This window comes from Exophiala viscosa (assembly GCF_022695815.1).
Source record: "Exophiala viscosa unplaced genomic scaffold EDD37scaffold_1, whole genome shotgun sequence".
Classification (NCBI taxonomy): Eukaryota; Fungi; Ascomycota; class Eurotiomycetes; order Chaetothyriales; family Herpotrichiellaceae; genus Exophiala; species Exophiala viscosa.
In genome coordinates, this window is record NW_026944353.1 from 5,007,105 (window position 1) to 5,031,793 (window position 24,689).

Genomic DNA, 24,689 nt, shown 5'->3' on the forward strand with positions numbered 1-24,689 from the left:
GACAACATCCCATGACAGAAGAAAGCAGCCAGGGTCAGAAGGTATCAGAGACTCCTGCAAACGAGGAGGCTGTGAGCTTTATTTCAAAAGGCTGGAATTTACTCGTTTTACTTCTTGGAGCAGCTGCCATCGTGCAAGCGTTGGTAACATCGGGAAAGTCGCCTGTGGTGGACCTCGAGTACGCGGTCCATGAAGCAGCGATCAATGTAAGTCATACTTCCACCACGATCTTAGAGATTGTCCGTACTGAATGTGCATAGGAGAAGGGTGCCTACTACAACTTTTCAAACATTCGCTATGGAGATGTGATCACTGGTGCATCGAGGTTCAAAGCACCTCAACCACCAAGCTCGGTGAATCGCACATTGAACAATGGTCAGACTGCGACGAGGTGTCCTCAGACTCATCCAATCTGGTTATATGATGGCATGAGAATTGCTCAAGGGGTTCCAGCATCTCAGCTTCAGCCTCCACAATCAACATCTCCGAGATTCCTCCGCTCAATGCCGAAGAAACTGAGGATTGCCTTTTCCTGGACGTCCTGGTCCCGTCGACAATCTTCAACTCCAAAGCCCAAGTTGACTCCTGGGGAAGAAAAAGGTCGACTTCCACGCAGAAAGGTGCTCCTGTCTTGGTCTGGATAGATGGGGGCGGCTTTTCTGCAGGTTACAAGCACGAGCAACCACCCGCCGGGCTCGTGACGAGATCTCAATTGAACGATGGAAAAGGTTTCATATACGTTGCCATGAATTATCGAGTTGGGCTTTTTGTAAGTTTGCCATCAGCTATGTCATCTCGATTGTCACTTACTTATATATGTGGCTCAGGGCTTCCTTCCGGCCAACATTACCGGCCGGGGGGATTCGAATGTTGGACTACTGGATCAACGCCTTGCGCTCGAATGGGTGCAGAGATACATTCATCTATTTGGCGGAGATCCGTCCAGAGTGACGATCATGGGAGAGTCGGCCGGTGGAGGGGCTGTTATGCATCAGATCACGGCTTTTGGAGGTGTTGGCAATGTCCCTTTCCAGCAAGCCGTTCTCCAGAGCCCTGGGTGGCTACCGAACGGCAATCCGGGCTTTCAGAAATCCTTGATCGAATACGCTTTGACAAATGCGTCTGCATTGACGAACAAGCCAATTCAAACTATTGAAGATCTTCGCGGTCTGTCCTTTGCCGAACTTGCACTCGTCAACAGCGTCATCGTTGGGCAATCCTCTTACGGCACATATACATTTGGTCCAGTTGTCGATGGTACATTCGTGCCCGATATGCCAGGCAAGCTGGTATCCCAAGGACGGTTCGCCAAATCTTTGAATGCTATAATGATGGGCACGAACTTTAATGAAGGAGTGCTTTTCAACTCTCCTTTCCTCACAAGTGACGCGGAGTATCGGTACAATATACGCCAGTTCTTCCCCAAGGCGAGCGAGGCGATCATCAATTACATCGCCACAAGCCTTTACCCTAACGACCTTTCTGGGAAGTACAACTATACGACACAGACATTGAGGTCCGCCGAGACGACGGCAGAGGGCTGCTTTCTATGCAATACACGTTACTTGCCTCAAGCACTACCCGCTCTCGCGTCCAAGAACGTCTTCAAGTATCTGTTCGCCGTGCCTCCAGCCATTCATGCGGATGATCTTGGCTATACCTTCTACAACGGCAATGGTAGCCTGACGGGGGAAGGGTATTTCGTCAACGAAAAGGTCGCTCTCACGCTTCAAGACTATATTTCCAGCTTTGTCATAACTGGATCGCCGAACAATGGCCCCGAGACATCAGGCAATCCTTGGTTCCCGACCTACGGCACCAATGCATCCGTTCTGACGATGTTGAACGGGACCGGACTGGGCGCTTTGAAAGTCGACCCTCAAGCGAATTCACGATGCGACTGGTGCCAGAAGACACTTTATGTTTCTCCAGCGGAGTTAGGGTAATATTGACGTTATGAGGTTCTATTGCAGTTTTAATCGTAGCCTGGCTTCAGGCCAAAGCGTGTATACGACCGCGAAGAAAGTATGTCGGCATCATAAGCTCCATCCAGGATGGAGTGTGTACAAGGGGGCCTGAGGCGTCCTCTTTGTGACAAGGCGCACGAGGGTACTCTACACATTATTGGTGCCTGCACTCCACAATCAATCTGTCAACCTCCACTGACAAATAAGACTCTCTGAAGTCCATTCCCTTTTGGGCAGCCTTCACGAGGTCGCCGTGCGGTAGACCAACCTCACCCTACTTGCGTTGGCAGCAGCCACACTGCCACGCATACTGATCCAGTGGAAAAATGCATTGCCCTTTGGGAAAGGCGACGTCAGTCATGGAATACCCTGTTCATGCAGCCTGAACTGGGGAATAAATTGCCCGCCATGCCCTCAACTCATCGCAGTTTGGTGAAATGGTCAGCGGTTGTCTTGTCGAAAATATGAAGGTGCTCATCTGGTCTTCGCTTGTTACCGCGTTCCTTACTGCATCTGCGACAGCTCAGTCTCCAGTGACTGCTCATGACAATGTGCACAATCTGACCTTCATCGGCTATAAGTATAACGGTGTGGAGAACTTCCAAGGCATCAAATATGGCCAGGACACCTCAGGTGCCAACAGATTCAAACATCCCCAGGCTTTCGCATATTTCAACGGAACAACCGTCCAGGCCACTGCTGTTGGTGCGTCATGTCCTCAAAACACTCTAGAGAGTCTCGCAGGCATCAGCGTGAACGAAGGGGTCTACGACTTGTCTGAAGACTGCTTGAATCTGAGGATTGCAAGACCTGCAGGCACCAAGGAGAATGCCAATCTACCAGTCCTGGTATGGATCTATGGTGGATCCGACGAGACCGGATCCACGAACTACTCGCTGTATGATCCAACAGCACTTGTTTTGGGAGCCGCGGCCAAGGACACACCTCTGATATTCGTCTCCATGAATTATCGTGTGAACATCTTTGGCTTCGCAAACAGCCCAGCCGTTCGTGCCGAAAAATCTCTCAATTCAGGTCTTCTCGACCAGCGACTCGCCCTCGAATGGATTCAAAGCAATATCGCCACTTTCGGCGGCAATCCCAAGGAGGTCACACTCTTCGGCGAGAGCGATGGTGGCACAGGTGTCGGGCTGCAAATGACTGCTTATGGCGGACAAGGTGAGCTTTCAGACAATCGATTCGCAATACACCCTAACGTGGGCATAGGCTCTGTTCCATTTCAGCGTGGCATCATGGAGTCTGGCTCTTCAGCAGCTGATCCAGGGGTTTCTGGCAACTTCACACTTAACAGCACCACGACAGTCGCTCAGCTAGCCGGGTGCTCCGACACCAACAGCACAGAAGTACTCAATTGCCTTCGTCAGCTCCCAATGACCCAGCTACTGAGTGCTGTCCTCCAGTACGAAAACACAACGGCCAGCGAGTTGTCTCAGGATATTTTCTTCCCAGTAATCGATGGAGACTTTATTCCCGCTGCTCCATCTACTCTGCTGCGAACCGGACAATTCCACAAGAACATCTCTGTCATCTCTGGATGGAATTACAATGACGGAAGCATCTTCACAAGCCCAACGCTGAACAGTTCCAGTGATGTGCGTGCCTTGGTCAACAATTCTTACCCGCACTTGAATGCTACAACGCTGAGTACGTTGATCTCGCTGTACCCGATCAACGACTTCGAAGCAACCGCTGCGGCCGTCAATATCACTCCGTACTTCCTGCAAGGGGCTGCGATCTGGCGGGACGTCAATTTCGCATGCCCGGCAATCGATGTTGCCTACCACGTCGCGCAGTACGGTTCGCAAAGCTACCTTTACGAGCTCAATGCGACCACTTTTGATGCTCTCCTGCAGCTGTACAACGCATCGTTTGAGGGCGTGATCCATGTATCAGATGTACCCTTTGTGTTCAATGATGCCAACCTTGGTCTCGGCATTACCGCCGCACAACAAGTTGTTCAAACTAGGATGTCCGGGAGCTGGGCGCACTTCGCGGCAACGGGTAATCCCAGTGGACATGCTAATATCACACTCGCAGACTGGACGCAGGCTTTCAACAAGACTGGCGCGGCGGTCAAAGGCCAGGCGGTGCAGCAGGCAAGTGTCAGGGTCATTGGAGGACCGAGTGCGGGACAACATGTACTGAACGAGACCACGCGGGATGGAAGCGGGATAGAGGGTCAGCTGTTGACACGGTGTGCATTCATCAACTCGGTGGACTTTTACCAGCAGATTCAAACATAGATACCAGGTATTTGGTATGAGCAGTAGTTTGAGCAATGTTATCATATTTCCCATCATAAAATAGTGTCAAAGCACAGGCGGGATTGAGTATGGCGAAGAATGAGAAGTCCATTTCAGCCTCGTCCCGAAAATTATCCACAGCCTTGGCGGGGAAGAGGCCATGCACGACGTGCCGGGCACTGCAAATGTTCACAAGGTTCGCCTTGATCACAGTTTCTCAGTAACTGCACTCCGCAAGTTGACCGACACTCCTTTGGACGCCCATCGCGACGCTGCCGTTATGGCGAACAGCAATGAGCAGTTCTATGTGCGCTACTAGTACGGAACATGTTCTTTTCTCCACGAGAAATACTGACCCGGCGCAGTTCAGGCCACTCCGGCAGATTTGGCCATGAGTTTCTAGGTAAGGCGAGATGTCGATCTGTAAAGGAGATCATTACTGACCCTCAAAAAGAATTCGACTTTCGCACTATCGGTGACGGTCGAAGCGCGACAGCCAGATATGCCAACAATTCCAATTACCGCAACGACTCGCTCATTCGTAAAGAGAGTGTGTACCTCACCACAAAGCCAACGCAAGAGCTATATTGACATGGACACAGTGTGTGTCAGCGCCCTCCTCATTTCCGAAATCAAGCGCATCATTAAGGACAGCGAAATCATGAAGGAAGATGACTCCCGATGGCCGCAGAAGAACAAGGATGGAAGACAAGAGCTGGAGATAAGGCTTGGAAGCGACCACATCCAATTCGAGGTGAGTTGCGGCAAGGTTCAAAGGCGACGAGAGTCAAAGCATTGACTATGTGTAGACAGCAAAGATTGGCTCTCTGGGCGATGTTACGGACTCGGCCGACCCAGAAGGGCTTCGCGTGTTTTACTACCTGGTGCAGGATCTCAAGGCCTTGGTGTTTTCATTGATTTCGCTTCATTTCAAGGTATGTTCATCATTGTGCAAAGACACAAAATGCTGACAGCGTATGCTTTAGATCAAGCCAATCTAAACTGTACTACCCACCGTGCATTTATATCGAGGATGGAATAGGATGACCACGACTTCCACGCTTCCTTTGATGGCGACTCCTTCAAGGTTATGCTACCGAAATTGCGGCGACGGGAGCACCCCAAGCGTGTTAAGGGACGCTTCGGCCGTTGGAGAATGTCTTCGGTGATGTTCAAACTGTGGTCATTAGGAAGACACGTCAAGATCACTGGATGTCGAAGAACATGCGTTGTGGACAGTGCCTACGAGAGGATTAATCCAAATAGGTGTTGGATGGAGACGAGACCTCAGAGTGACATTGATGAAGACACCGGCCTTCAGTGTGGACAATGGAGGGGTTTGCCGACTGTCCAGACCCGGAGATTACCACAGTACGAGTTATAGGCACTGGGTTACCCCGCAAAAACTTGATCGAGGTCCCAAGCCGGGCTGGCGGGCTACAGCGAAATTGGGTCATAGGCGGGCCATTGCAGGTCACACCCGAGCAATTGATCATTGCCCACTCCACTCATACTCTCTATCTTTCATCACTGTGTTTCCGACTATCTTCTGCCGCATCTCGTGCTCCTCCAACTCCGTCAGAGTTTACGATTTCCCTTCCTCATCCACCATTGCCTCACTACTGCTCCTTCCACGCCGCCCGATACCTTCACTCCGAGCTTATCGCTCGCTTGACCTGGCGACACAAGCCATATGATAATTCCGATCTTCCGCACTCTTCAATGCCATCTCATGCGTCGAATACACCCATTACCTCACACCATCTCAATCTAGATCAAACCAGCGTCGCATGCCCTGCGCCATTAACCCCGCCTCCGGAGAGTACCAGCGACCATGAAATCGTAGAAGGACTCTCTCAACAGAGGCCTGCCGACGTTGGTGAAGATGAGGTCAGCCGACGGCCTGTGAGCGACAATACTGCCGCAGGAATGTCACTCATGCAAGAGGATAGCATGTATACGGCTTCTGCTTTTTTCGAAGAGAAGATGCATTCAGAGGAGTCTGATGGAACGATGGAGGTGGACAGACCCACCGTAGACATACATACCGATGAAACCACCAAGATGACCGGAGATACGTGCAAAGAAAACTACCGCAACTCGCCCGACGATGATGGTGCGGTCGACGGTTCAGATCCAACACTGATTCCGGCGGAGAGAATTGTGGAAGACACGAAAGCCGTGATAGATAGTAGTGGATCAGCACCTCTATCACCGCCGCCGGAGTCGTCGCAGCGAGATCAGACACGAGCGCCCCGCGATGCCACAGACAAAGCAGGAGTTCCTACGATAGACCAGGAACTGGATTGGTCGAGCGATCTAAGAGAATGGGATTTCTCGCGCCGGCGACTCCTGCCTCAATATCCTTCAGCTACATTTCAGCCATACTCCAAATTCAAGGGAACTCAACAATCAGATCGGCAGATCTACAACGTCGAAGTGACTATCTTGACGGTCGACATTGAGCAGTCAACAATGTCGGGCTATTTACAGATATGTGGCCTAACTCCAGACCACCCGACCTTGACGACTTTTTTCACTGGAGAAATCATAGGCGGGCCGAATCAGAAATACAGCTTCAGGACTCGAGATCCAGCCTGGGGCGCCAGTGACAAGACCGACCTTACGCATTGGGCGAGGTTCCCTGCCTGGAGACCGCTGAGCCTGCAGGCCAAGCGCAACATCAACTTTGTATACCCATTGAACCACGAACACTGGTGGCAGCAAGAGTGCATTTTTATGCGGTGGAAGGAGCATTTCTTGGTGCCCGACTATAAGTTGAAGAGCATCCAAGGAGCCAGCTTCGAAGGATTCTACTACATTTGTTTTAATCAAGTCGAGGGCCGAGTGAGTGGGATATATTTCCACTCCAAGAGCGAGAAGTGAGTCTGCCACTGGCATCATCGGCCATCTTTTGGTGCTAACTAACAAGAAACAGATATCAGCAACTTGAATTGAAGCACGAGGGCAAGCAAGGCGTTTGGGGCAACGGCGTATGTCCTTCGATCGAATTTAGATAGAGGGCTATTTTCGATGAGCTGCAACGGCATTTCGCCAAAGTGCTTTACTGTATAGCAGTGTATGTGAGTCGGGGGTAAATTGCTGATATGTTTTCTGGCTGTGAAGCTTGTGGCTTGGTGGTATAGAGTCCCGTGCAGGCTACTCGCCAGGGAATGGACCTTAGCGACTGGTGATACGATGAATGATGATGCTATCTTCCTGGGGGCTTTTGTGAATGCTGTGTTGTGACAGGTGAAGAAACCTTGGTTAGAGCAAGTGATTCGTCATGAACTAACGGATACACGGGATTGCATCCATCACTTGAGATTGTGGCAAACCTCTACACGGGGACGATGCTTACCTAGGTAGAGGATGACAAGTTGCAGGCCTAATTAGGGTGCCCTACGTGGCCCTGTTTAGGGTATTGACGCAGTCTTGGGGGTGAGACACCCGCTTAAACATGCGGGAAGGACATGCATAAACTAAAGCTTAGCCGAGCCAAAGTCTTTGGCGATCTGGGTCCAACAATCAACCCACTTCTTACGAGTAGCGTCGTCGATGACCCCAGTGACTCTGTCGCCATATCACATCCTCATTCCAATTCCAGATATGATGCGGCAAATCTAGACACCATTCTTTCCTTCTGTTCAGTAATATCGCCACGGCATCCCATTTGTGTCGGTTGAGCCTTGGGCTGCAATTCACGCTCGTTTGTCCTTCTTTTCCGCCGGTCACCTATCACAAGATTGTGTTGGCCATCATCGTATCTGGATTGCACATGCGACATGTGCTTATGACATTTTCCAGCGCCTACGAATCTGAACAGAGGCGTTTCAATCACAGTATGATATGAACCATGGTACGTGAGACTCCAGCGATGCTTCATGACACATGTGCACAGTGGAGGCTCCTCGTCCTTGAGGCCTTATCTTCATCACCCGTATCATGATCAACGTCTGACTCTACATTCTCCCAGGGTTGCTGTTCATCCAGACCTGACGAGTCTGATGGTCTCCAACATGGGCGCGCCGTCGCTCCTGTACCCGTCCGACACTCTCCTCAAGCCATATCCTCGCAGACAGCCATCAACAATGCCTCACACGACAACCAACCCAGCAGTTTCGCTCCTCCATCACACCTCTCACTACACCACAGCGAGACGTCGAGATCGGCGCTCTCTACACCAAGGCAGTCCGGTCAGAACCCCCGACTCCGACATCACCGCCAGGTATCGCTAGCAGACCACTACAATCTTCCACTCCAACCGCTGAAATCGTGGACGAGCAAGGACCGGACATGGACGCGCACACAATTACAAAGGGAAAGATACGAGTTCTTCGAGACTCGCGTGACTGGCAGGCGTGAGATCTGGGACGGCCTCAAGACGGTCATCCAGTGTCTGCGCGAAGGCGATGTCGCAGACGCGCAGGGCATCCTGGACGCTCTTGCCGTGACGCTGCCGACAGGCCGCATCGAGGAAGGAGCCTACGACGAACACGGCAACCTGTACAAGATGCCCGAAGCCGTCATCTCGGATCCCACGGACGTGGTCGAAGATATCGCCGATATGGACAGTCAGACTGTTACCGGCCCCGCCGAGGGCGATACCCTCGCGGCCAAACTCGAGGCCGCGGAGGATCCGAGCATGCAGCCTATGACCCAAAACCAGTCCAACGACGCCGAGAAAATGAAAGAGGCGAAGGGCAAGGCCAATGTCGAGAAGGACGCCATCAAAGTCCGCTGTCGCCTGAGCGACCGTGGCGGGCCAGATGTCGTTGTTCTTCTGGGCAGGAGTCAATTGGTGGGAGTGCTTGCGCAGAGGATTCGAGATGAGACTGAGGTATGCCTTGCTACGTTCCCATACGCGTAGTTGCTCCACCTAGAATTTGTACTGACCATTCGTCTTAGATCCCCAGCAAAGCAAACATCCGGATTGCTTATCTCGGCAAAATCCTCGACGACAAGTGCACTCTGTCCGAACAAGGATGGAATCAGGGGCATGTCCTCAACGCCCTTGTTGTAGGGCGATTTGCGCCGTGAAGCAACGAAAGGGAATCGTCGTTGGGTCAAACGGCTACTGATAATTCGTGGCAATGCCCATGATTCATGCATAGTATATTGCATTTTGGTCTGGTTCAGCGGGGAGTTATGGTGAAAGTCAAGGGTCATCAATGTCGATATGCCGTTCATCTTGTCTGTCCAGTCAGATGGGATGATGAAGGACATGGCACAGTGTATATTCTCGTGGCGAGGCATTGTACATTTTTGTACGTGATGCATAGGGACATCGACGCTGGAAATGGTGTCGTTGGGAATGTCGTCAGGTCTACACGGTACTGACGGGTTCTCATTTTGGCACATGATTATATGAATTTAAAAACTCCAACTCTCCACTGATGTCCTATATGTTCAAGCCATTCTTGACACCGCTTATAGCCTTCTGCATATTATTTCTTTCACAGATGAGCGTACTTTCCAACCAAATACCCTCGCCCCAATTGCTGCAAGTGTATTTCCACCAAGCATACTTGGAGAGCACAGTTTCTTCCAGATGATGCCATCCTGGCAGGTGTCCTACAGGCATCATGTCTGCTAGGTATTGGGTATACCACTGGGAGTAAGCTGTGGATGTAGCTGCCATCGTCCCCAAGGTGACGATCCAGGTGAGAAGATCGGAGCGCTGCGACCATATATCAACATGACCCTCAAGCACATGGCTCTCTAGAAGGCGCCCGCGAAGCGCCCCTACCAGCATCTCAGCCACACCAGACTCGGTGGGCAAAGGGAACAGCACCATATTGGAGAAGATGAGCAGTCCCAGTCGACACATGTCGACCGAGCAATCTGCCGTATCTGAGGCTGACTTGCGTGCAGAGACAGAAAGTAGGAGATACTGGACAGCATTCCTTGCCTGTAGAAGCTTGGGAAGGCTAGCTGGCTTTTGTCCTTCTCTCACATATTGGTCGAGAGCTGCCACCACCGTTCGCATATGATGTATTGTCAAGTGCAGAGGCTGCAACTCGGCACTCTCAAGAAAAGCTTCTCCGAATCGTTGCAGCAATGCCTGAGCCTCAGCGTCAAAGTTAAAGGTGCCGGTGAGCTGCACAAGGAATGTCGTATGGCGAGACTCGAATTGCGGGATTGCTAGTGCGCGGGTAGCAAAACAAAGATCAATTCTGGATCACTTAGTCAGGCAGTCTGCAAGGTGGGGAGGTTCTGGCTGGACCTACATCTCGAGGATATCTGCCAGACCGTGCAGCTGACAAGCTTGCAGCCCTCCTCGTTGAGAAGCCAGCAAGTAAAAGGCTTGCATGTGCACAGGTTCCATCTGTCCCGAGCTGTAGACATCGATATTCTGTGTTTTGGCCACTGGTGATATCTGCACCCTGGGATCTGCCGCCATGCTGCGCTTGGATCGTAATTCTCCATGAGATGCGAGAGCTGCTGTTCCGATGAGGAGACTGTCAGATGGTTCACTGATTCCGTCTTGAATGAGTCTCATGTCCTTCATTAGATACTGAAGACATCGAGCATACTGTTCGAGCGCGAGCGCGTTCTCAGGACTTGGGGCGGTTCTAGCGAGGAGGATTGTGCGAAGCATTGCGTACACCGAAGCATGGAGAACAATTGGGGACTCCAGAGCTGCTCTCATCCACGCTCTGGCCACAGGGTCCACGCTGGGATCCAGAGCAATGGATCTTACTCGTGGCCACTTGTGGTGAAACGCTAGTATTGAAAAGGATGTCAATTGTCGCGAAACGTTATTGAATGTAGCGGTCAAGACTTGCCTGTATAGAGCACGGAGAAAACGTAAGGGGGAAGAGCAGTTGCCGCCAAGCTATCAAATGGTTCGTCATTGCCATTGTCAAACGGCGTTCTTGTCAATATGATTCCCAGTCTCATTTTTCGCTGATGCGCTGCCATGTTGAACTTGTAAGGGGCAGCAGCCGGACGTAAGGCTGTCTCATTCTCCCGCTTCTGGAGCCCAGACGTTTCCGAACGACGGTTTGCATGCGACCTGCGCGCTGCATGAGCGCGGGCCTGCTGATCCTGGTCATGATCCTTCACCGAGTTCTGACTGACCGTAGTAGACACGAGGAACAAGAACTGATCTGTAGCTGACATGAGTATCTACACCCGCCTTTGCCGGAAACTGCTGCTTCCAGATACTGGAAAGACTATGCTTGTAGTCACGCCCTTATAACATGACTGCCACCGTACTCTTCATCATACCTGGTGTATAACCCTGATGCTCGTTCATGGCACTGTTTGATGGTTTTGTACGCCATACAAGACCGCAATACTCAGCGTGCAGGAAAGACTGCTCCAGACGCATGCATGGGATATACGAACCTTCGTGCCACTTGAATGCGGCGGTCGATCCAAGGCCAAATGAGGCGTATGTAGACTAGTGGATGGCGTAAATGCAGCTGGCATGCGTCCTACCGTATGCAGAGTCATGCTGATGTGATCAGGGGAACCTGACTGCGAATGCCGTCTGCCAGTTGTGCAGTGGTTTTCTACTGTAGCATTTATCGATCTGCAAACCCCTAATAGGGCGGTTCGGGAATGTAGACGCAAGTGTGTCAAGACCCGATATCCGTGATCATCGAAAGGTATGATGGGCATGAAGAAAGGAAGACGGGGAAGAAAAGGAAGGAGGGATCCAAGGATGTTGTTGCTTCAACCTCGATGCCAAGACGTGATATAAATTCCACTTTTCAAACCAGCAACCACGAATCTGGTGTCCAGGAACAACGTCGTCAAGCAAAAGCCTTTGTACAGCAGGGAAGCCTTCAGTGAAGTCGGCGCGACCACGAACCAAACAACATGATCCGAGTAAGGTGCTACGACTAGAAATATCTGAAAACAATATCTCCTTAAAGACCTGCACAAGACACTATTTCAGTCCTTAGTTCACCGGGACCAAGTCTTCCATATGACAACAACAATGACGACCACGCCCCCGGAACCGTCTGCGTTGTCGTCGCTCATCACTTCATCGGGAGCCAAATCAGCCTTCGATGCTCTCTCGATCGAAATTCTTCACAACCTCCAATACCAACATAACTGGACCGATCTCAAACGGCATCAGGTCTATCTCAATACGTTGCCGACCTCAGGACTCTTCGATCTCGATGGACTCGGTCTCCAACCAGCTCCGCGCTCACATTCACCTTCCTCATCGTCCGGCACATCCACACCGTCGACAGCCAGCGAGACAGTCACCCTGATTTCCGGCCTGCCCACACGCCACGCTTACATCCACCCTGACTTCCAGAACTATCTCGTCAGACACTCCATCGAGGAGAGCTCGATCCCTATTCAACGCGAGTTCGTCCTGCCACTATCACTCGCCGAGTCGTGGACCCTGGGACGCTTCTGCGCGGTATTCGATCAACTGCCTGACCGGCAGGCGGTCTTCGCGGACCAGGCTCCAGGAAATCGAGGTCAGCAACAAGGCGGAGTTCAAGAGGGCAACGGTAATGGCAACGCTAATGTCATGCCAGCTCGGTACGAGCATCACGACCAGAAGCGCGTGCTACTGGGGATGAAGGCCAAGGAGGGCGGCGGCGGAGATGGAACAATAGTCTACTACATCATGCAGGAGGGAGAGGTCAAACCTCGACAGAATGGTTGAAACAACCGCCGCTGTGTTCCTTTGCACAATTCACCAGTAGGGGTGCAGGATGCGAAGTGGCAAAAATCATGGCAAACCGTGCTTTGCACACGGAACACAATACTGTGCAGCCAAATCTCTCCGTTCGATATCGACGGACTGAACGAATATGGAGCTCGATCAGAATGTTCTTGTCGAGACTACATGACGATGAACCCAGACAAATTTGGGCATCGCAGACGGCCAGCACGAGGCGCAAGACCGCCATGAATTCGCCGGCACAGATTGCAACATCTTCGATCTAACGACGCGCCGTCTCAACGTAGAGTGGGAGTGGAGGAGACACAACAGGGTATTTAAAAGATTAAGTATTTGAGCAGAATGTGCCAGCAGTTTTGTGAGTCTCCGTGATTCATGATTCCGTGCAAAAGGCCTCAACCAAACCATGCCTAGGCTCGCACAAAACCACCAAGTTCAATTTCGTAACAGCAAGTCAGGCTGTCCGTCGCTCAAAGAGATATATCCTTGCCAAAGGGGCCTTGAAGGCAGCTTCAAGCACAAACTAGTCTCCAGCATATAACAATCTTAACACTATCAACCTGAGCCACTTTCAATGCCGAGTAAACCATTGGTGACCTTTGAGCTTCTCGGATCGGACAACCCTGTGCGTATCATTATGTCGGAAATGATGATGCTTCTCTTGTTTGGCCGTCTTCTTGGCTTCTTTCGCGTCCTCCTTGGCCTTACGCTCCTGGTAATCGTCGACAGACTCCAACACGTCATACTCCTGCACTGGTATACCTTCAATGCGCTTCACTTTGTTTCCTTGGATAAAGACGAGAAGACCTGCGAAGATTGCGACCAAACATCCCAATGTGATGAAAAGTCCAGTCCCCCAACTCGGACGATTGATACGGCCCCAATGCCACATCCAGACACACAAGCAGACTTGGAACCAGGTGTTAAACATGTACATCCAAGCGATGAAGTCGAGGTACCAGCCTTTGGATGGTGGCGCTCGAAGGCCTGTCAATGGAGGTTCTGGCATAGACGTGGCGGGCAACGGTATGGCAGGATTCGTCTCCAGCTCAGCGATCTCCTCTTCTGTAAAGGCGGGAGGCGATTCTGGTGTCTGTGGGTGTTTTTTGTTGTATACTGGTGGAGGGCCAATGTCTAGTGGCAGCTGATCGGAGCCGGGAAGACGGTACCATCCTCTGTAGACACCCGCCAGCCGGCGGTGGTAGTTGTTGTTCTTGCCAATGCGCCAGCGCAAGACATAATACAGATCCCTGACTCGCCAGGGTAGGAGGCCGAAAGCGGTGACACAAAACAATCCCGTCAGAACCTGCGAGTCGATCTCTATCCATTTCTTGCGAGCGCTGTCGTTGGAATTGCAGGTGGGATGGCACATGGCTGGGGCGGCGTTGAGTAGGACAAAGAAGATCATGGCACCCCAGCCGACGACATTGAGGCCGTAGATTGTGATGACGAAACCGAAAGGAGTGAGGAGGAATTTCCAGAAGGCGCGCAGGCCGATCATGGTCGACTGCCCCCAGCTGTGTTTCTTGGGGAAGCGATAGCCGTTGGGATACGTGCCTGTCTCGTCGGGCCCACCTTGTATGGGCACATTCTGGCCCTCTGTTTCTCGCTGTGATGAGGCCATGGAGGTATCCTTCTCCTGTGTCTGCGCCCTGTCGCGGCGTTTCTCGCCAATGCTAAACATATCGTTAGGTTTTATGTCTTTATGATGTGACGAATTGGGGGATGGGTGACAATGCATACCTCTGTGCCGGCTGGATGTCTTCAACACGCGACTGCCTGATCGTAGGTTCCTCGTGCAGCGTCTCCTGCTGGAAAGTCGGCGTTCGTTTGGGAAAGAACTCATGTCTCTCTTCCGCGATGGAAGGTTGTACGCCTGCCGCAGATATCGAACTCTTTCTCGTCCTCGTACTAGCAGAACTAGTCCTCTGCATCCGCTGCTTGTGGATTTGGTGCGGGTTTGTACCACGATGTTCCATCTGTCCTTCGTGCGTCCAGCCTTCGTTTGCGAACGCGCCGTTTCTGATCTCGGGCAGGGTGGGAATCTTGGAGCCCACTTCTCCTGTGGCCTGCCACATTCCAAGAGGAGGATTGCTCTCTATGAACGATTGTACGAGGGAGCCTGTCCGAGTGCGTGCCTTCGTGGACATGCGCGATGTGATGGACCCTCGGCGACTCGAGCTACCGTCTCCGGTAGGCTCGGTCCCGGTCGCGGGTCGTTGATAGGGGACCTCATCGTCGTCTCTGAAGGATGGGAAAGGTTCTGGTGCAGTCGGTCGATTGGCCATGTTGGGAGATGCACGTGGGTATGGAAATGGCAGAGGCCCAGAGGGAAGGATTATTGTTTTCCTTATGCGATCGAAGTCAACATTAGGTTCGACGCAGTAGAAGAAGAAGAGTCGAAGATAGCCAGTGCATAAGAGGGAACGACTCTGCCAGAAACGAAAGGTCGAAACATTGTTCTAGGCTGGCGACTGTGTTGGCTTGTAGGTTGATAACTTAATTGCACATTGCAGGCTGTAGGCTTAGGCTGGGGTATCGGAGGAGCAAGCAAGTTACATTGCGCCTAAATGGGATCCCGTTGCAAGGGTCCAGTGGGAAAGTCTTTGGGGGAGCAACCAATCTGGGAGCCTACAGGAGGATCTGTTGCCACTAACGAGCGCCCGCACGGCTCTTTTGAAACCCTTCATCCATGCGATCTGCTGAGTTCATCAGCCGTGCCAACACCTTCTCATCCAACCAGGACAACACACACAGACATAGGCCCACCACCTTCATGACTAAGTCGAATAGTGCTCATGCCCTTTTCGGCTTCGCGTCGATGAGGTGAGGTCTTATTCATGCGAGACCCTTTACTTTGAACCTGCTTGTACGAGTGTGTTTGGAGGCGCTTTGTGCTCGCTCAGCAAAAGATACGCGTGTTGCATGCTAATAATCATAACTTGGCCTTCTCTGCTTCTGATACTGGAATGATTCATGACAGTTGGTGGAGCTTGCCTGCCGGAAAGGGGTGTTTGCGCGAGTGCAAATTGAGTCTCGGCCGCCCTGCTAATCAGGCGTCCTGCTGAGTGTGCGCCCGTTATATTATCATAGCAAACGTTGTCTGAGTGGTGCTTAGGGACGGGTCAGGTCGGAAGTCTTTTCCTATATGAGTGTATTCTGATATAACTTCTCACGATAACGGGTTGGAACCGTTGCAGGAGGCATTGCACAAAATTCCGCAAGGAAAATTGACTCATATTGTTGATATCATTCGTTCAATGGATCACTATCCTATAAAAACACACCTGGGTATAATATCTCCATGCAAGTCCGCCTGATCAGACAAAACTACTGCCCAACTATACTCCTCAGTAGGCATTGCCGTTACTGTCAGTCTTCACTCGGGGGTCGAGCTTGTTCAACAGATTCGAGTTGTGGACTGGTTGCGTGCCCGTTGTGGTGCTAGTGTTTCCACCATAGCCTGTAGTACCACTGTTTCCACCCAAGCCTGTAGTACCACTGTTTCCACCCAAGCCTGTCGTGCCAGAGTTTCCTCCATAGCCGGTGTGCGAGCCAACACCAGTGTGTCCGGTCGTGGTTTGGTCATGAATGGGCGCTTGGCCGTGATGACCATGTCCATGATGATGGCTGTGATGGCCCGTACCTGTTGTACCCGTAATACCGGTAGCGCCTGCAGCACCGTACCCAGCGCCCTGAGAATATCCACCAGCCGCGCTTGTCGGGTTACCTCTGTGATCAAGGTCCGAGTCAACGCGAGGGTCCAGCTTGTTTAAAAGCTTGCTGTTATGCGGGCCTGCGCTGGCGCTGGTACCAGTTGTAGTGGTTCCCGTTGTACCGGCACCCGTTCCGTAGCCAGTCGTAGTATGGGAAGTACCGTGCCCGCCGACGTGGCTCGTGGGGTTTCCTCTATGGTCGAGATCTGAGTCAATACGGGGGTCTGCCTTGTTCAGAGCAGAACTGTTATGAGGACCTGCGGTGGTGGAAGCGCCGGTGGTGCCGACGCCGGTACCGTATCCGCCCGTAGTGTGGGAGGTACCGTGTCCGCCGATATGGCTTGTAGGATTTCCTCTGTGGTCGAGGTCTGAGTCAACACGAGGATCTGCTTTGTTCATAACAGAGCTGTTGTGGGGCCCTGCAGTTGTGGTGGTCCCTGTTGTGCCAGCATGATGACCATATCCAGTACCAGTCTGGCCGGTGCTGTAGTCGGTTGTTTGAGTGCCTCCATAGCCAGTTGTGCCGGTGTTCTTCTCTGCCTTGTGCTCCGCAAAGGCTACCTTGGCTTTGTTGATGAGATTGGACATGATGGATGCTGTCTGATAGAAAAGATATAGTGTTCGTAAAGTATGTTCAATGCTTTGAATTAGTTGACAGTTTCAGGTCAAGCTGAGAAAGAGCAGTTTATATATCCATTGCAGCAGCCGTTCCCCAAAAGGGTCTTACAGTTGCGTCAGAGGCGGAGGCTCTCGCACAACAGTCGAGGTTGGACGATCTTGCACAATCAGGCTATGATAGCCAGCAATAGTCTTGGCCTTTGGGGCATTCATGATGCTGATCGCCCAGATTCTCACACGAGGCTTTGACAGGATGTGGCTGAAAGAAGACCATTGGTGAATCGAAGCATCAGCCACAGTCATGTCTCCGATCTTGTTCCATCGCAGCGTCATCCCTGCGTCATATCCCTGCCGAAACCTGAATCGATTGTGGCGCAAATATTCCGATTTGCTGTTGCACTTCTTGGAAGGTTCCATGGTCCGGAAATCTGGGGACATTGTGTATCGTGCATTGTGGCTTTCAATGCCACAGAAAGGTGATCGTCGTGGGTATTCGGCTGGCTTTTTCGATGTAGATGGACGCTGATTGCTTGGCGACGTCGCTGTGGGAATGACGAGCTCGACCAATTTTTCATCCTCGACCACCGTTCACCACATATTTCGTCACAGCGTCTCTCAAAGCACCGATCTGGCTATTCGTCTTGACAAACACTTCACGGTATTGGTCCAAGCTCTCTTGCACCACCTCAGTCTTGCTTCGCCGACCTTCACAGATGGCCTTCATCTTGAGCTCCATCTCTTTGCGAAGGAATGGTTTGCTGACGCTGACGTCAAGTCCCACATTGTCGTAGCCCTCTATCAAGGCCACGCCAAGCGTGGTAGGGATGAATTCCTGTACTGAATTGCGCCCTCCTCCAGATCGCGGTCTTGTGTCCACATAGGCGCGGTCTTTGATCTTGGCAATATGCTCGGCCATTGTGGCATCTGTTCCTATGCCGTTTGCGTCCATCAACGTGATCAATTCCGGTTCCGTCAAGTATCCTGGGGCCGTTGTCTTGCCATCAACCATGTTCGCTTCGGTCGGCTTGAACGTTTCTCCAACAGTATAAGCAGGTAGTTGCTGACTACTCTCCCACTTGTCGTATGGATAGACATCGAGGTAATTCCGCTGAAGAACAAGAAGGCCATGCGTATGAAATGTCTCCGAGCCCCATCGCACTTCAATATCCGTCGCTTCTCCCTTGGCATCTTCCGAGCAGCAAGCAAGGAATCGCCTGACCACGAACTCGTATACCTTCTTTTCGTTCTGGTCGAGTGCCGAGGCCGCAGCATAGTTGACAGGATGAATAGGTGGATGTGCTTGATCGTTGTGACTACCTGAGCGAGGGGTGTGGAAACCACCGTTGATGAGCCCCTGTGCAAACTGGCCCCAACTGTTATCCTGAGTCTGTCGTTGAATGAGAGCTTCAAATCCGAATTCCCGAGGGAATTGGTCCGTTTCGGTACGTGGATAACTGATAAAACCCTTCTGGTAGAGCTTCTCGGCGACCGCCATGACTTGGTGACTGGTCATGCACAAGAAGCGACTACCCTGCTTTTGCAGTTCCACTGTAGTCAGTGGTAGTGGACGCCATTTTGAGGTAGGCTTCTTCTGGACCTTTGTGACAGTGGCCAATTTGTCATCGAGACATGCTTCGAAAATGATGGTGACTGCTGCTCTGTCAAAAAGATGGACTCTTTGCCAATTGAAGTTGACCTTGATCTTGTCACGCGTGTGTGTCAACTTGATCAGCCAGAATGTTTCTGGTTTAAAATTCCTGACTCGATTGTAGCGGTCAACGACAAAGCCTAGGGTGGGGAACTGGCATGATCCGTAACTGATTGTTTGATCGTGGAGTGTTTCGCTGAGACGCTGAAGCTCTAGACATTGTAGCCTCGTGAAAGATGCACCTATCCGGAGGTCAAGTTCTATCCGGGCAGCGACTGCATTGACCTGACACTCATCCATATCAATGGGAGACTGTGCAGCTTGGACAACATGTGCCTTCTCAGTGTTGCTGAATCTTGCTCGCTTGACAATGATGTTGGGATTGCCCTTCTTTGCTTGATCGCGTACTTCGCCACCGATATGCTCACCTTCTCGATCACAGTCAGTCCATATGAACAGCACTCGAGCATGACGGGCTTGCTGCTGGATGTTTTCGGCAACAGACTTTTTGTCCTTGTCGATAGTTGTGACAGTGTTTGCGTCAAACAATTCTCGCGGATGACAAGATTTCCAGCTCTTGTACTTCGGGTCGAAATCCAAACCAGTTAAGTGGCCCAGCACGCTGGTCATGGTGACCGAACAGTTCCCCCACTGTCGAAAGTTGTAATCAAACTCATAGTTCTTGACGTATTGATTGCCACGAATGGGATGTGTAGTGACTTGACCGCCTGCAAGATGCTGAGCGACTGCCTTGGCTATCGCAGGCTTTTCTGCGACGCACAAGATTTTTTGACCCGGCATGATTCATCTTGCAGGGATTTGACAGCTGGTGAAACAAATCGCAACAGCATGCAGAAGTGATATCAGTGTTTGGTTATGGCCAAAATGAGGAAAGTTGATGACTGAAAGTCGAATAAAGGTAAATCGCGTCGACTTGGCATCTGCATGTGATAAAAGATCGCGTCGTGGTCGCCGGCGCGATCTGGAGGCTAGGGGCTCCCAAGGTACGGAGTACCACAGTAGGCTGAGTATTAGGCGGCACTCAGAGATCTGGGTCTAACCAATCTTTCGGAGATCTGGTGCCTGAAACAGCCTAGAGTACGACCTTTACCGTGGCGGAGATCTCTCGCTTGTGCGTTTTCATTAATTGCGTCACCACATTTTTACGAGCATCATCATCCGAATCGTCCTACAAGTGTTTGTGCACCCAACATCACACTATAAAACCACACTTGCTCCTCTTCCTCCTATTTGCAAAATCTCCTCAATCATCCTTGCGAATACTGAATCGTTATGGCGTTACCACTAGTACGCAGTCTGGTCGAGTGTGCTGAATATAACAACACTGTTGCCCCTTACCTCTACCAGTTACGGCCGCTACCACAAGTGTTCTTACAGACAGCCACCAATGCAGCTGGCCTGAAACAGCTGTATCTCGACACCAACCCGCTTATCACAGCCCTTGCGTTTTCCCTTGCCATATCTCCAATTTTCCTTGTCGTCTCGGAGATCAACAAAAACTACTCGCAAGTGGATCGTGTCTGGTCCATTCTGCCGACCATCTACAACATTCATTATGCTGTCTATGCTCATCTGGCCGGCATCGATACGACCAGGCTCAATGTTGTGGCAGCCATCAGTTGCCTCTGGAGTGTAAGTCCAATCATGATCGACACCGGGACGATTACTGACCTTCTACCAGACTAGATTGACCTACAACTACTGGCGAAAAGGCGGCTATACTGTCGGCAGCGAGGACTATCGTTGGGCTATCGTCAAGAAGAATGTTGGACCGGCTCTCTTCTTCCTCTTCAACATCTCCTTTATCTCATTCGGACAATCTTTCCTTCTGGCCAGCATAACCTTTCCAAGCTACGTCCTCGTTCTTGTCTCCAGATTGGCCACCCACAGTTCGAGCGTGCCTAGCTTCGGCATTGCAGACATCGCGGCCGCAACGCTCATGCTCACTGGCGTAGTCACATCGTTTGTTGCCGATCAACAACAATGGTACTATTATTCAGCCAGGTCAACTTACAGGGAGTCTGGAAAAGTCCCCAATGGTTACGACAAAGACAATTTGGAACGTGGCTTCAACACCAGAGGATTGTTTGCCTACTCAAGGCACCCCAACTTCGCCGCCGAACAGACTGTATGGGTTACACTTTACTTGTGGTCTTGCCTAGCGACAGGGACATGGTATAACTGGACTGGGATTGGAGCTGTGTCATACCTGATATTGTTTCAGTCCAGTACATGGCTCACTGAATTGCTGTCATCGAGAAAGTATCCAGAGTACAAGGAATATCAGCAGAAAGTTGGCAAGTTCTTGCCCAACTTGGGTGCAGGATCTCCAAGCTTTCAAGGGCAGCTGAAAGGACATACAAATGGTAGTGCAAAGAGGGATGCAGATGAGGTCAAGGCACGGGAACGGTACGATTTGCGATAGACTCGAGCAACACGCAGGGAACCAAATAGCTGCTCGCAATGACATTTCTTTTGAGCCTTGGAATAATCTGCTCATTTCCGCTTTTCCGCTCACACCTCAATCAATGCCAATGCAACCTCGCTGAGTATCCAACAAGGCTTTGAACCTTATCTGACTATCAAAAATCCCGTTGCTCAACCCATTCATCCCGAAGTAAACGTCTCGCCAGTCCATCCATACTGACGACTCAATCTCCTCCCAATACGCCGTGCAATCCTGAAAGGAATCTTACTTGATGGGTGTGGCTCGTGGATGTGTATGCTTCCTCCCTCTAGCCCTCCGGGCGCAAAATGCCAGACCGACCCATACAATTTCTCTGCTGAAAAGCCCACGGCAGTCATTGCGTGGAGGAAGTCCGTCCATGCAATCTCTCGCTGTTTTGTTTCGGTGGATTCCACATGGAACATGTTGTTGAAGACCTTCAAGGCGCGTTCCGAGACGTGGTATGTTGCTGGGGCCGGTGCCGAGACCTCAGCCTTTGGGATAACGGGCTCGTTCTGGTCATGAGAACGCAGTGTATCCGGCGTACCACGAGTCTTTACCTTAGTGCGTGGCGTTTCTGATACTGTGAGATGGGTGAGCTTCTCTTGTGTAACCGTAATGTCACTGGAACATGATTCATTCCCACAGCTGGGCTGTGATTGAGGTTCTGGTAGGGACGAGGCTGGCGGTATCCACGGGCCAGTTCTCTTGATCTCGCGGGTCCCTCGCATGACATTCCTGAAACACCCATGCAAAGTCTGTTCGACGTCATCACAAGCACCGTCGATGCTCTCCCAAAGGTCGTCCAGATGTCTCTCGGCACGTCGTAGAGCGTCCACGTTGGCTTGGTTATAAGGCTTGTCAGTGGGATAGTAGAATGTGGTCGTAAGTGGCAGCACAAGTCGTGGCAGTCCAGTGCTGGTCTGCGAGGACTTCAAACAGTTGTACATGTCTGTCCACCATAGCGTGTAACTCGCACAACAGGTCATCCAGCGGTGCTTTCTCGTCTTCAACTTGTCAGGGAAGCTTGCAGACCACGGAAAGAAGTCGAGAATTTCCTTGAGAATTTGGAGGGAAAGGGAGAGATCGGAGAAGATGCCCAGTATGTAGGCAGACACCTTTTTCTTGAGCGAGGGCTTCTGATCGAGCATGTGCTGAATCACGTCGATGAAGCTCCAACCCCCAACCATAGCGAGGAAGTCGCAGTTGCCCGTGCTGCAAAGCAGGCTAAATGTGAGCTTGAAAAGGTCTCCTGGAGACGTGTCGACGTGTCCATGTCCAAAGGCGCCGGAGACGTCCTGGATGGAAAGGAAATCCTGTCCTGAACGGGAATATGCTGACTCAAGTCGGCGGGCCTGCTCCACCACGATGGATTCTGCGGCATTGGCAACATCGAGTAGGGCATCTTCAAGGTTTTTAGGCAGTGGCTTTGTGTGGTCGAGATGTCTGAAATCGGTACTTGCTCTATCGTCAAGTATTGCTGCCTTTGCATCAAGATCCGTCCAGGCGGCCCAGTCAACGTACGTACAAAATACTGTGCGGCTGACGATGTCGCTCCAGGTAACAAGGTCGTGTGAATGGGCGGATTCCTCCTGATTTGGATGGGGCTGAAAATTGGCGTAGTCTATGACAGTCGATGCAAAGTATCCGGGATCTTCTCTCATGTCCCAAACGTGGTCTGTAGCCTGGGCTTTCCTTGCTTCAATCAGCTTAAGCAACCGCATTGTGTCGAGCTCTTTCGGTGCTCGATAAAGGCTTTCAACCACAACTGCCGACAGCTGAAAGTATGAGGTCTCGGTGACCGTAATAGCCTCTGGCTCTGCTTGCACTGGCACGTTTGGATTGATGAGTGCATCATGTGGGATGTCGTGTAGTATTCGATAGCAACACTCGAGGAGGAACTTGAGGAGCTTTTCCTGCGTCTGGAGTACCAAGAAACCGCGGCATTCGCAGAAGTATGAAGACCCAGATTTGCCGTTTTCTGGTTGTATCATGCCATATTTCTCCTCGGTTTCCTGTCCAGCGAGCAACATTGCAAAGCCTCTTGGTAGAAGCGGCAGTCTGATTGCGTTTGCGATCAACTCCATCCGGCAGCTTTCGAGATCGGCGTGGGCAAAGACATCCGGCAGATGGCGCCCACGAGAGTTGAGCAGGAGAAGGAGCGACTTGGCTTGAAGCAGATCCTCCATGTTGATAGCAGGATGTCCCAACGCTGAATCCCAGAATTTGGTAGAATCGCCACGACTGGCGTAGCGGCGGAGCATCTCATAAAAGTCGGGTCTGTGCATGCTGGGCATGCCTGGCCATCCTGCAAGAAGTATCTTCTTGCGTTGCTCGTGTGTCTTTTTAATCCACCTCCTCCGAATGACGGCTTCTCTGGTCGATATGATACGATTGAGCTTCCTCCAAGATTCGAATATGCTCTGAACATGACCATTGACTTTGAGCTTGGCTTGGGCGAGGGTTAAAGCTGTAAAAGGTACAGGTGTGCCGGGATTCAAAGCCTCGTAACCGTACCATCGCACAAAGCAGTCACGGGATTTCTTTTCTGAGGCTTCACGATGATCATGGTCCTGCGTTGTCCCCATCTTTCCAGTCTAGGTGGAAGGGGACAGTAACTCTTCGTGCACCCAACGAAAAGAACATGAAGGCTTGGTAATCACGCCAGTGTGATGCAAGATGGTATTGCAGAACACCAGTGAGGATGTGATGGGTGTGATAGTAACTGCGAGAATAAAGGTCCGATACGACAAAACAAGGAGAGGCAGTATTCGGAGCGGTGATAGTATACACGCAGCTTGGCGCGTCCAAGAAGCGGTCAGCTTCACGAATGCGGACGAATTCACCAAACCCGACCTCCTGCGGCGCGCCTGTGAGTATAAATGATGGGAATAATTTTCTGCTAGCATTGTCAATGTTGCAGTCATCGGGGCTACCTATTCAAGCTCGAGGCATTGAAAGCTGTCAGCATGTTGACTTCTTTTTTTAATTCCACCCGCCTAACTTGGGCAGCCTTGTCGTATGGCTGGCTGTGGAGCATCGTTGGTCACCTAGGGAAGTTCCCAATCATCAAGAGCTGCGATCGACGGTCCCCAGAACATGGAGTATATCGCAAGGACTATGACTGCGCGCTGGGAAACAGTCATTGACGAGTTGGAGTTCGTGAGCGGACAGGTAATCCTCCACGAGACATTGTTATTGCAATTCGGTACAGCTTATCGATCTGTCCACAGACGGGCAAACAAGACAGGGACAGGAGACCATCGTCGATGTGTGAGCTGCAGCTTCCCGTCTATGGCGCAATGCATTATTAGAACAGCAGGACCCGAACCAGCCCATGGGCTTTTGGG

At 51.4% G+C, this 24,689-nt stretch overlaps 12 protein-coding genes across 12 annotated transcripts; 7 read left to right on the forward strand and 5 right to left on the reverse strand.

Moving 5' to 3' along the window:
- Nucleotides 1–11: 11 nt before the first annotated feature.
- Nucleotides 12–1,946, forward strand: EDD37DRAFT_646083 (Alpha/Beta hydrolase protein; the record flags this gene model as incomplete). The annotated part of the gene is made up of 4 exons (XM_062817698.1): nt 12–206; nt 261–391; nt 454–769; nt 828–1,946. The coding sequence occupies 4 exons, from the start codon at nt 12–14 to the stop codon at nt 1,944–1,946; spliced, it is 1,761 nt and encodes a 586-aa protein (XP_062676253.1).
- Nucleotides 1,947–2,431: 485 nt separating this feature from the next.
- Nucleotides 2,432–3,682, forward strand: EDD37DRAFT_557840 (Alpha/Beta hydrolase protein; the record flags this gene model as incomplete). Its single annotated transcript, XM_062813724.1, has 2 exons — nt 2,432–3,146; nt 3,195–3,682. Coding segments are annotated over 2 exons (1,203 nt in total), but the record flags the coding sequence as incomplete, so codon positions are not given.
- An 876-nt stretch (nt 3,683–4,558) lies between these two features.
- EDD37DRAFT_655869 (Mago nashi protein) lies at nt 4,559–5,232 on the forward strand (the record flags this gene model as incomplete). The annotated part of the gene is made up of 5 exons (XM_062818792.1): nt 4,559–4,634; nt 4,686–4,781; nt 4,834–4,985; nt 5,041–5,166; nt 5,218–5,232. The coding sequence occupies 5 exons, from the start codon at nt 4,559–4,561 to the stop codon at nt 5,230–5,232; spliced, it is 465 nt and encodes a 154-aa protein (XP_062676255.1).
- A 509-nt stretch (nt 5,233–5,741) lies between these two features.
- On the forward strand, nt 5,742–7,564 carry EDD37DRAFT_619351 (vacuolar import and degradation protein-domain-containing protein). The gene is made up of 2 exons (XM_062815860.1): nt 5,742–7,113; nt 7,170–7,564. The coding sequence occupies exons 1-2, from the start codon at nt 5,954–5,956 to the stop codon at nt 7,249–7,251; spliced, it is 1,242 nt and encodes a 413-aa protein (XP_062676256.1). The 5' UTR covers nt 5,742–5,953; the 3' UTR covers nt 7,252–7,564.
- Nucleotides 7,565–8,002: 438 nt separating this feature from the next.
- EDD37DRAFT_102083 (uncharacterized protein) lies at nt 8,003–9,452 on the forward strand. The gene is made up of 3 exons (XM_062809105.1): nt 8,003–8,090; nt 8,208–9,071; nt 9,140–9,452. The coding sequence occupies exons 1-3, from the start codon at nt 8,088–8,090 to the stop codon at nt 9,269–9,271; spliced, it is 999 nt and encodes a 332-aa protein (XP_062676257.1). The 5' UTR covers nt 8,003–8,087; the 3' UTR covers nt 9,272–9,452.
- A 180-nt stretch (nt 9,453–9,632) lies between these two features.
- On the reverse strand, nt 9,633–10,832 carry EDD37DRAFT_605223 (uncharacterized protein; the record flags this gene model as incomplete). The annotated part of the gene is made up of 2 exons (XM_062814803.1): nt 9,633–10,407; nt 10,462–10,832. The coding sequence occupies 2 exons, from the start codon at nt 10,830–10,832 to the stop codon at nt 9,633–9,635; spliced, it is 1,146 nt and encodes a 381-aa protein (XP_062676258.1).
- A 1,350-nt stretch (nt 10,833–12,182) lies between these two features.
- EDD37DRAFT_605225 (uncharacterized protein) lies at nt 12,183–12,872 on the forward strand (the record flags this gene model as incomplete). Its single annotated transcript, XM_062814804.1, has 1 exon — nt 12,183–12,872. The coding sequence occupies one exon, from the start codon at nt 12,183–12,185 to the stop codon at nt 12,870–12,872; it is 690 nt and encodes a 229-aa protein (XP_062676259.1).
- Nucleotides 12,873–13,379: 507 nt separating this feature from the next.
- EDD37DRAFT_102462 (uncharacterized protein) lies at nt 13,380–15,319 on the reverse strand. Its single transcript, XM_062809106.1, has 2 exons — nt 14,634–15,319; nt 13,380–14,566 (listed from the first exon to the last, which is right to left on the reverse strand). Exons 1-2 carry the CDS (start codon nt 15,176–15,178, stop codon nt 13,462–13,464), a joined length of 1,650 nt encoding a protein of 549 aa, XP_062676260.1. The 5' UTR covers nt 15,179–15,319; the 3' UTR covers nt 13,380–13,461.
- Nucleotides 15,320–16,111: 792 nt separating this feature from the next.
- EDD37DRAFT_102479 (putative period circadian protein) lies at nt 16,112–17,359 on the reverse strand. The gene has a single exon (XM_062809108.1). It carries the CDS (start codon nt 17,192–17,194, stop codon nt 16,241–16,243), a length of 954 nt encoding a protein of 317 aa, XP_062676261.1. The 5' UTR covers nt 17,195–17,359; the 3' UTR covers nt 16,112–16,240.
- Nucleotides 17,360–17,772: 413 nt separating this feature from the next.
- EDD37DRAFT_102477 (DNA topoisomerase III) lies at nt 17,773–19,784 on the reverse strand. The gene has a single exon (XM_062809107.1). It carries the CDS (start codon nt 19,671–19,673, stop codon nt 17,796–17,798), a length of 1,878 nt encoding a protein of 625 aa, XP_062676262.1. The 5' UTR covers nt 19,674–19,784; the 3' UTR covers nt 17,773–17,795.
- Nucleotides 19,785–20,041: 257 nt separating this feature from the next.
- EDD37DRAFT_619362 (uncharacterized protein) lies at nt 20,042–21,386 on the forward strand. Its single transcript, XM_062815861.1, has 2 exons — nt 20,042–20,525; nt 20,575–21,386. The coding sequence occupies exons 1-2, from the start codon at nt 20,166–20,168 to the stop codon at nt 21,316–21,318; spliced, it is 1,104 nt and encodes a 367-aa protein (XP_062676263.1). The 5' UTR covers nt 20,042–20,165; the 3' UTR covers nt 21,319–21,386.
- Nucleotides 21,387–21,409: 23 nt separating this feature from the next.
- EDD37DRAFT_102500 (uncharacterized protein) lies at nt 21,410–24,183 on the reverse strand. Its single transcript, XM_062809109.1, has one exon. The coding sequence runs from the start codon at nt 23,925–23,927 to the stop codon at nt 21,501–21,503; it is 2,427 nt and encodes an 808-aa protein (XP_062676264.1). The 5' UTR covers nt 23,928–24,183; the 3' UTR covers nt 21,410–21,500.
- Between the last annotated feature and the right edge of the window lie 506 nt (nt 24,184–24,689).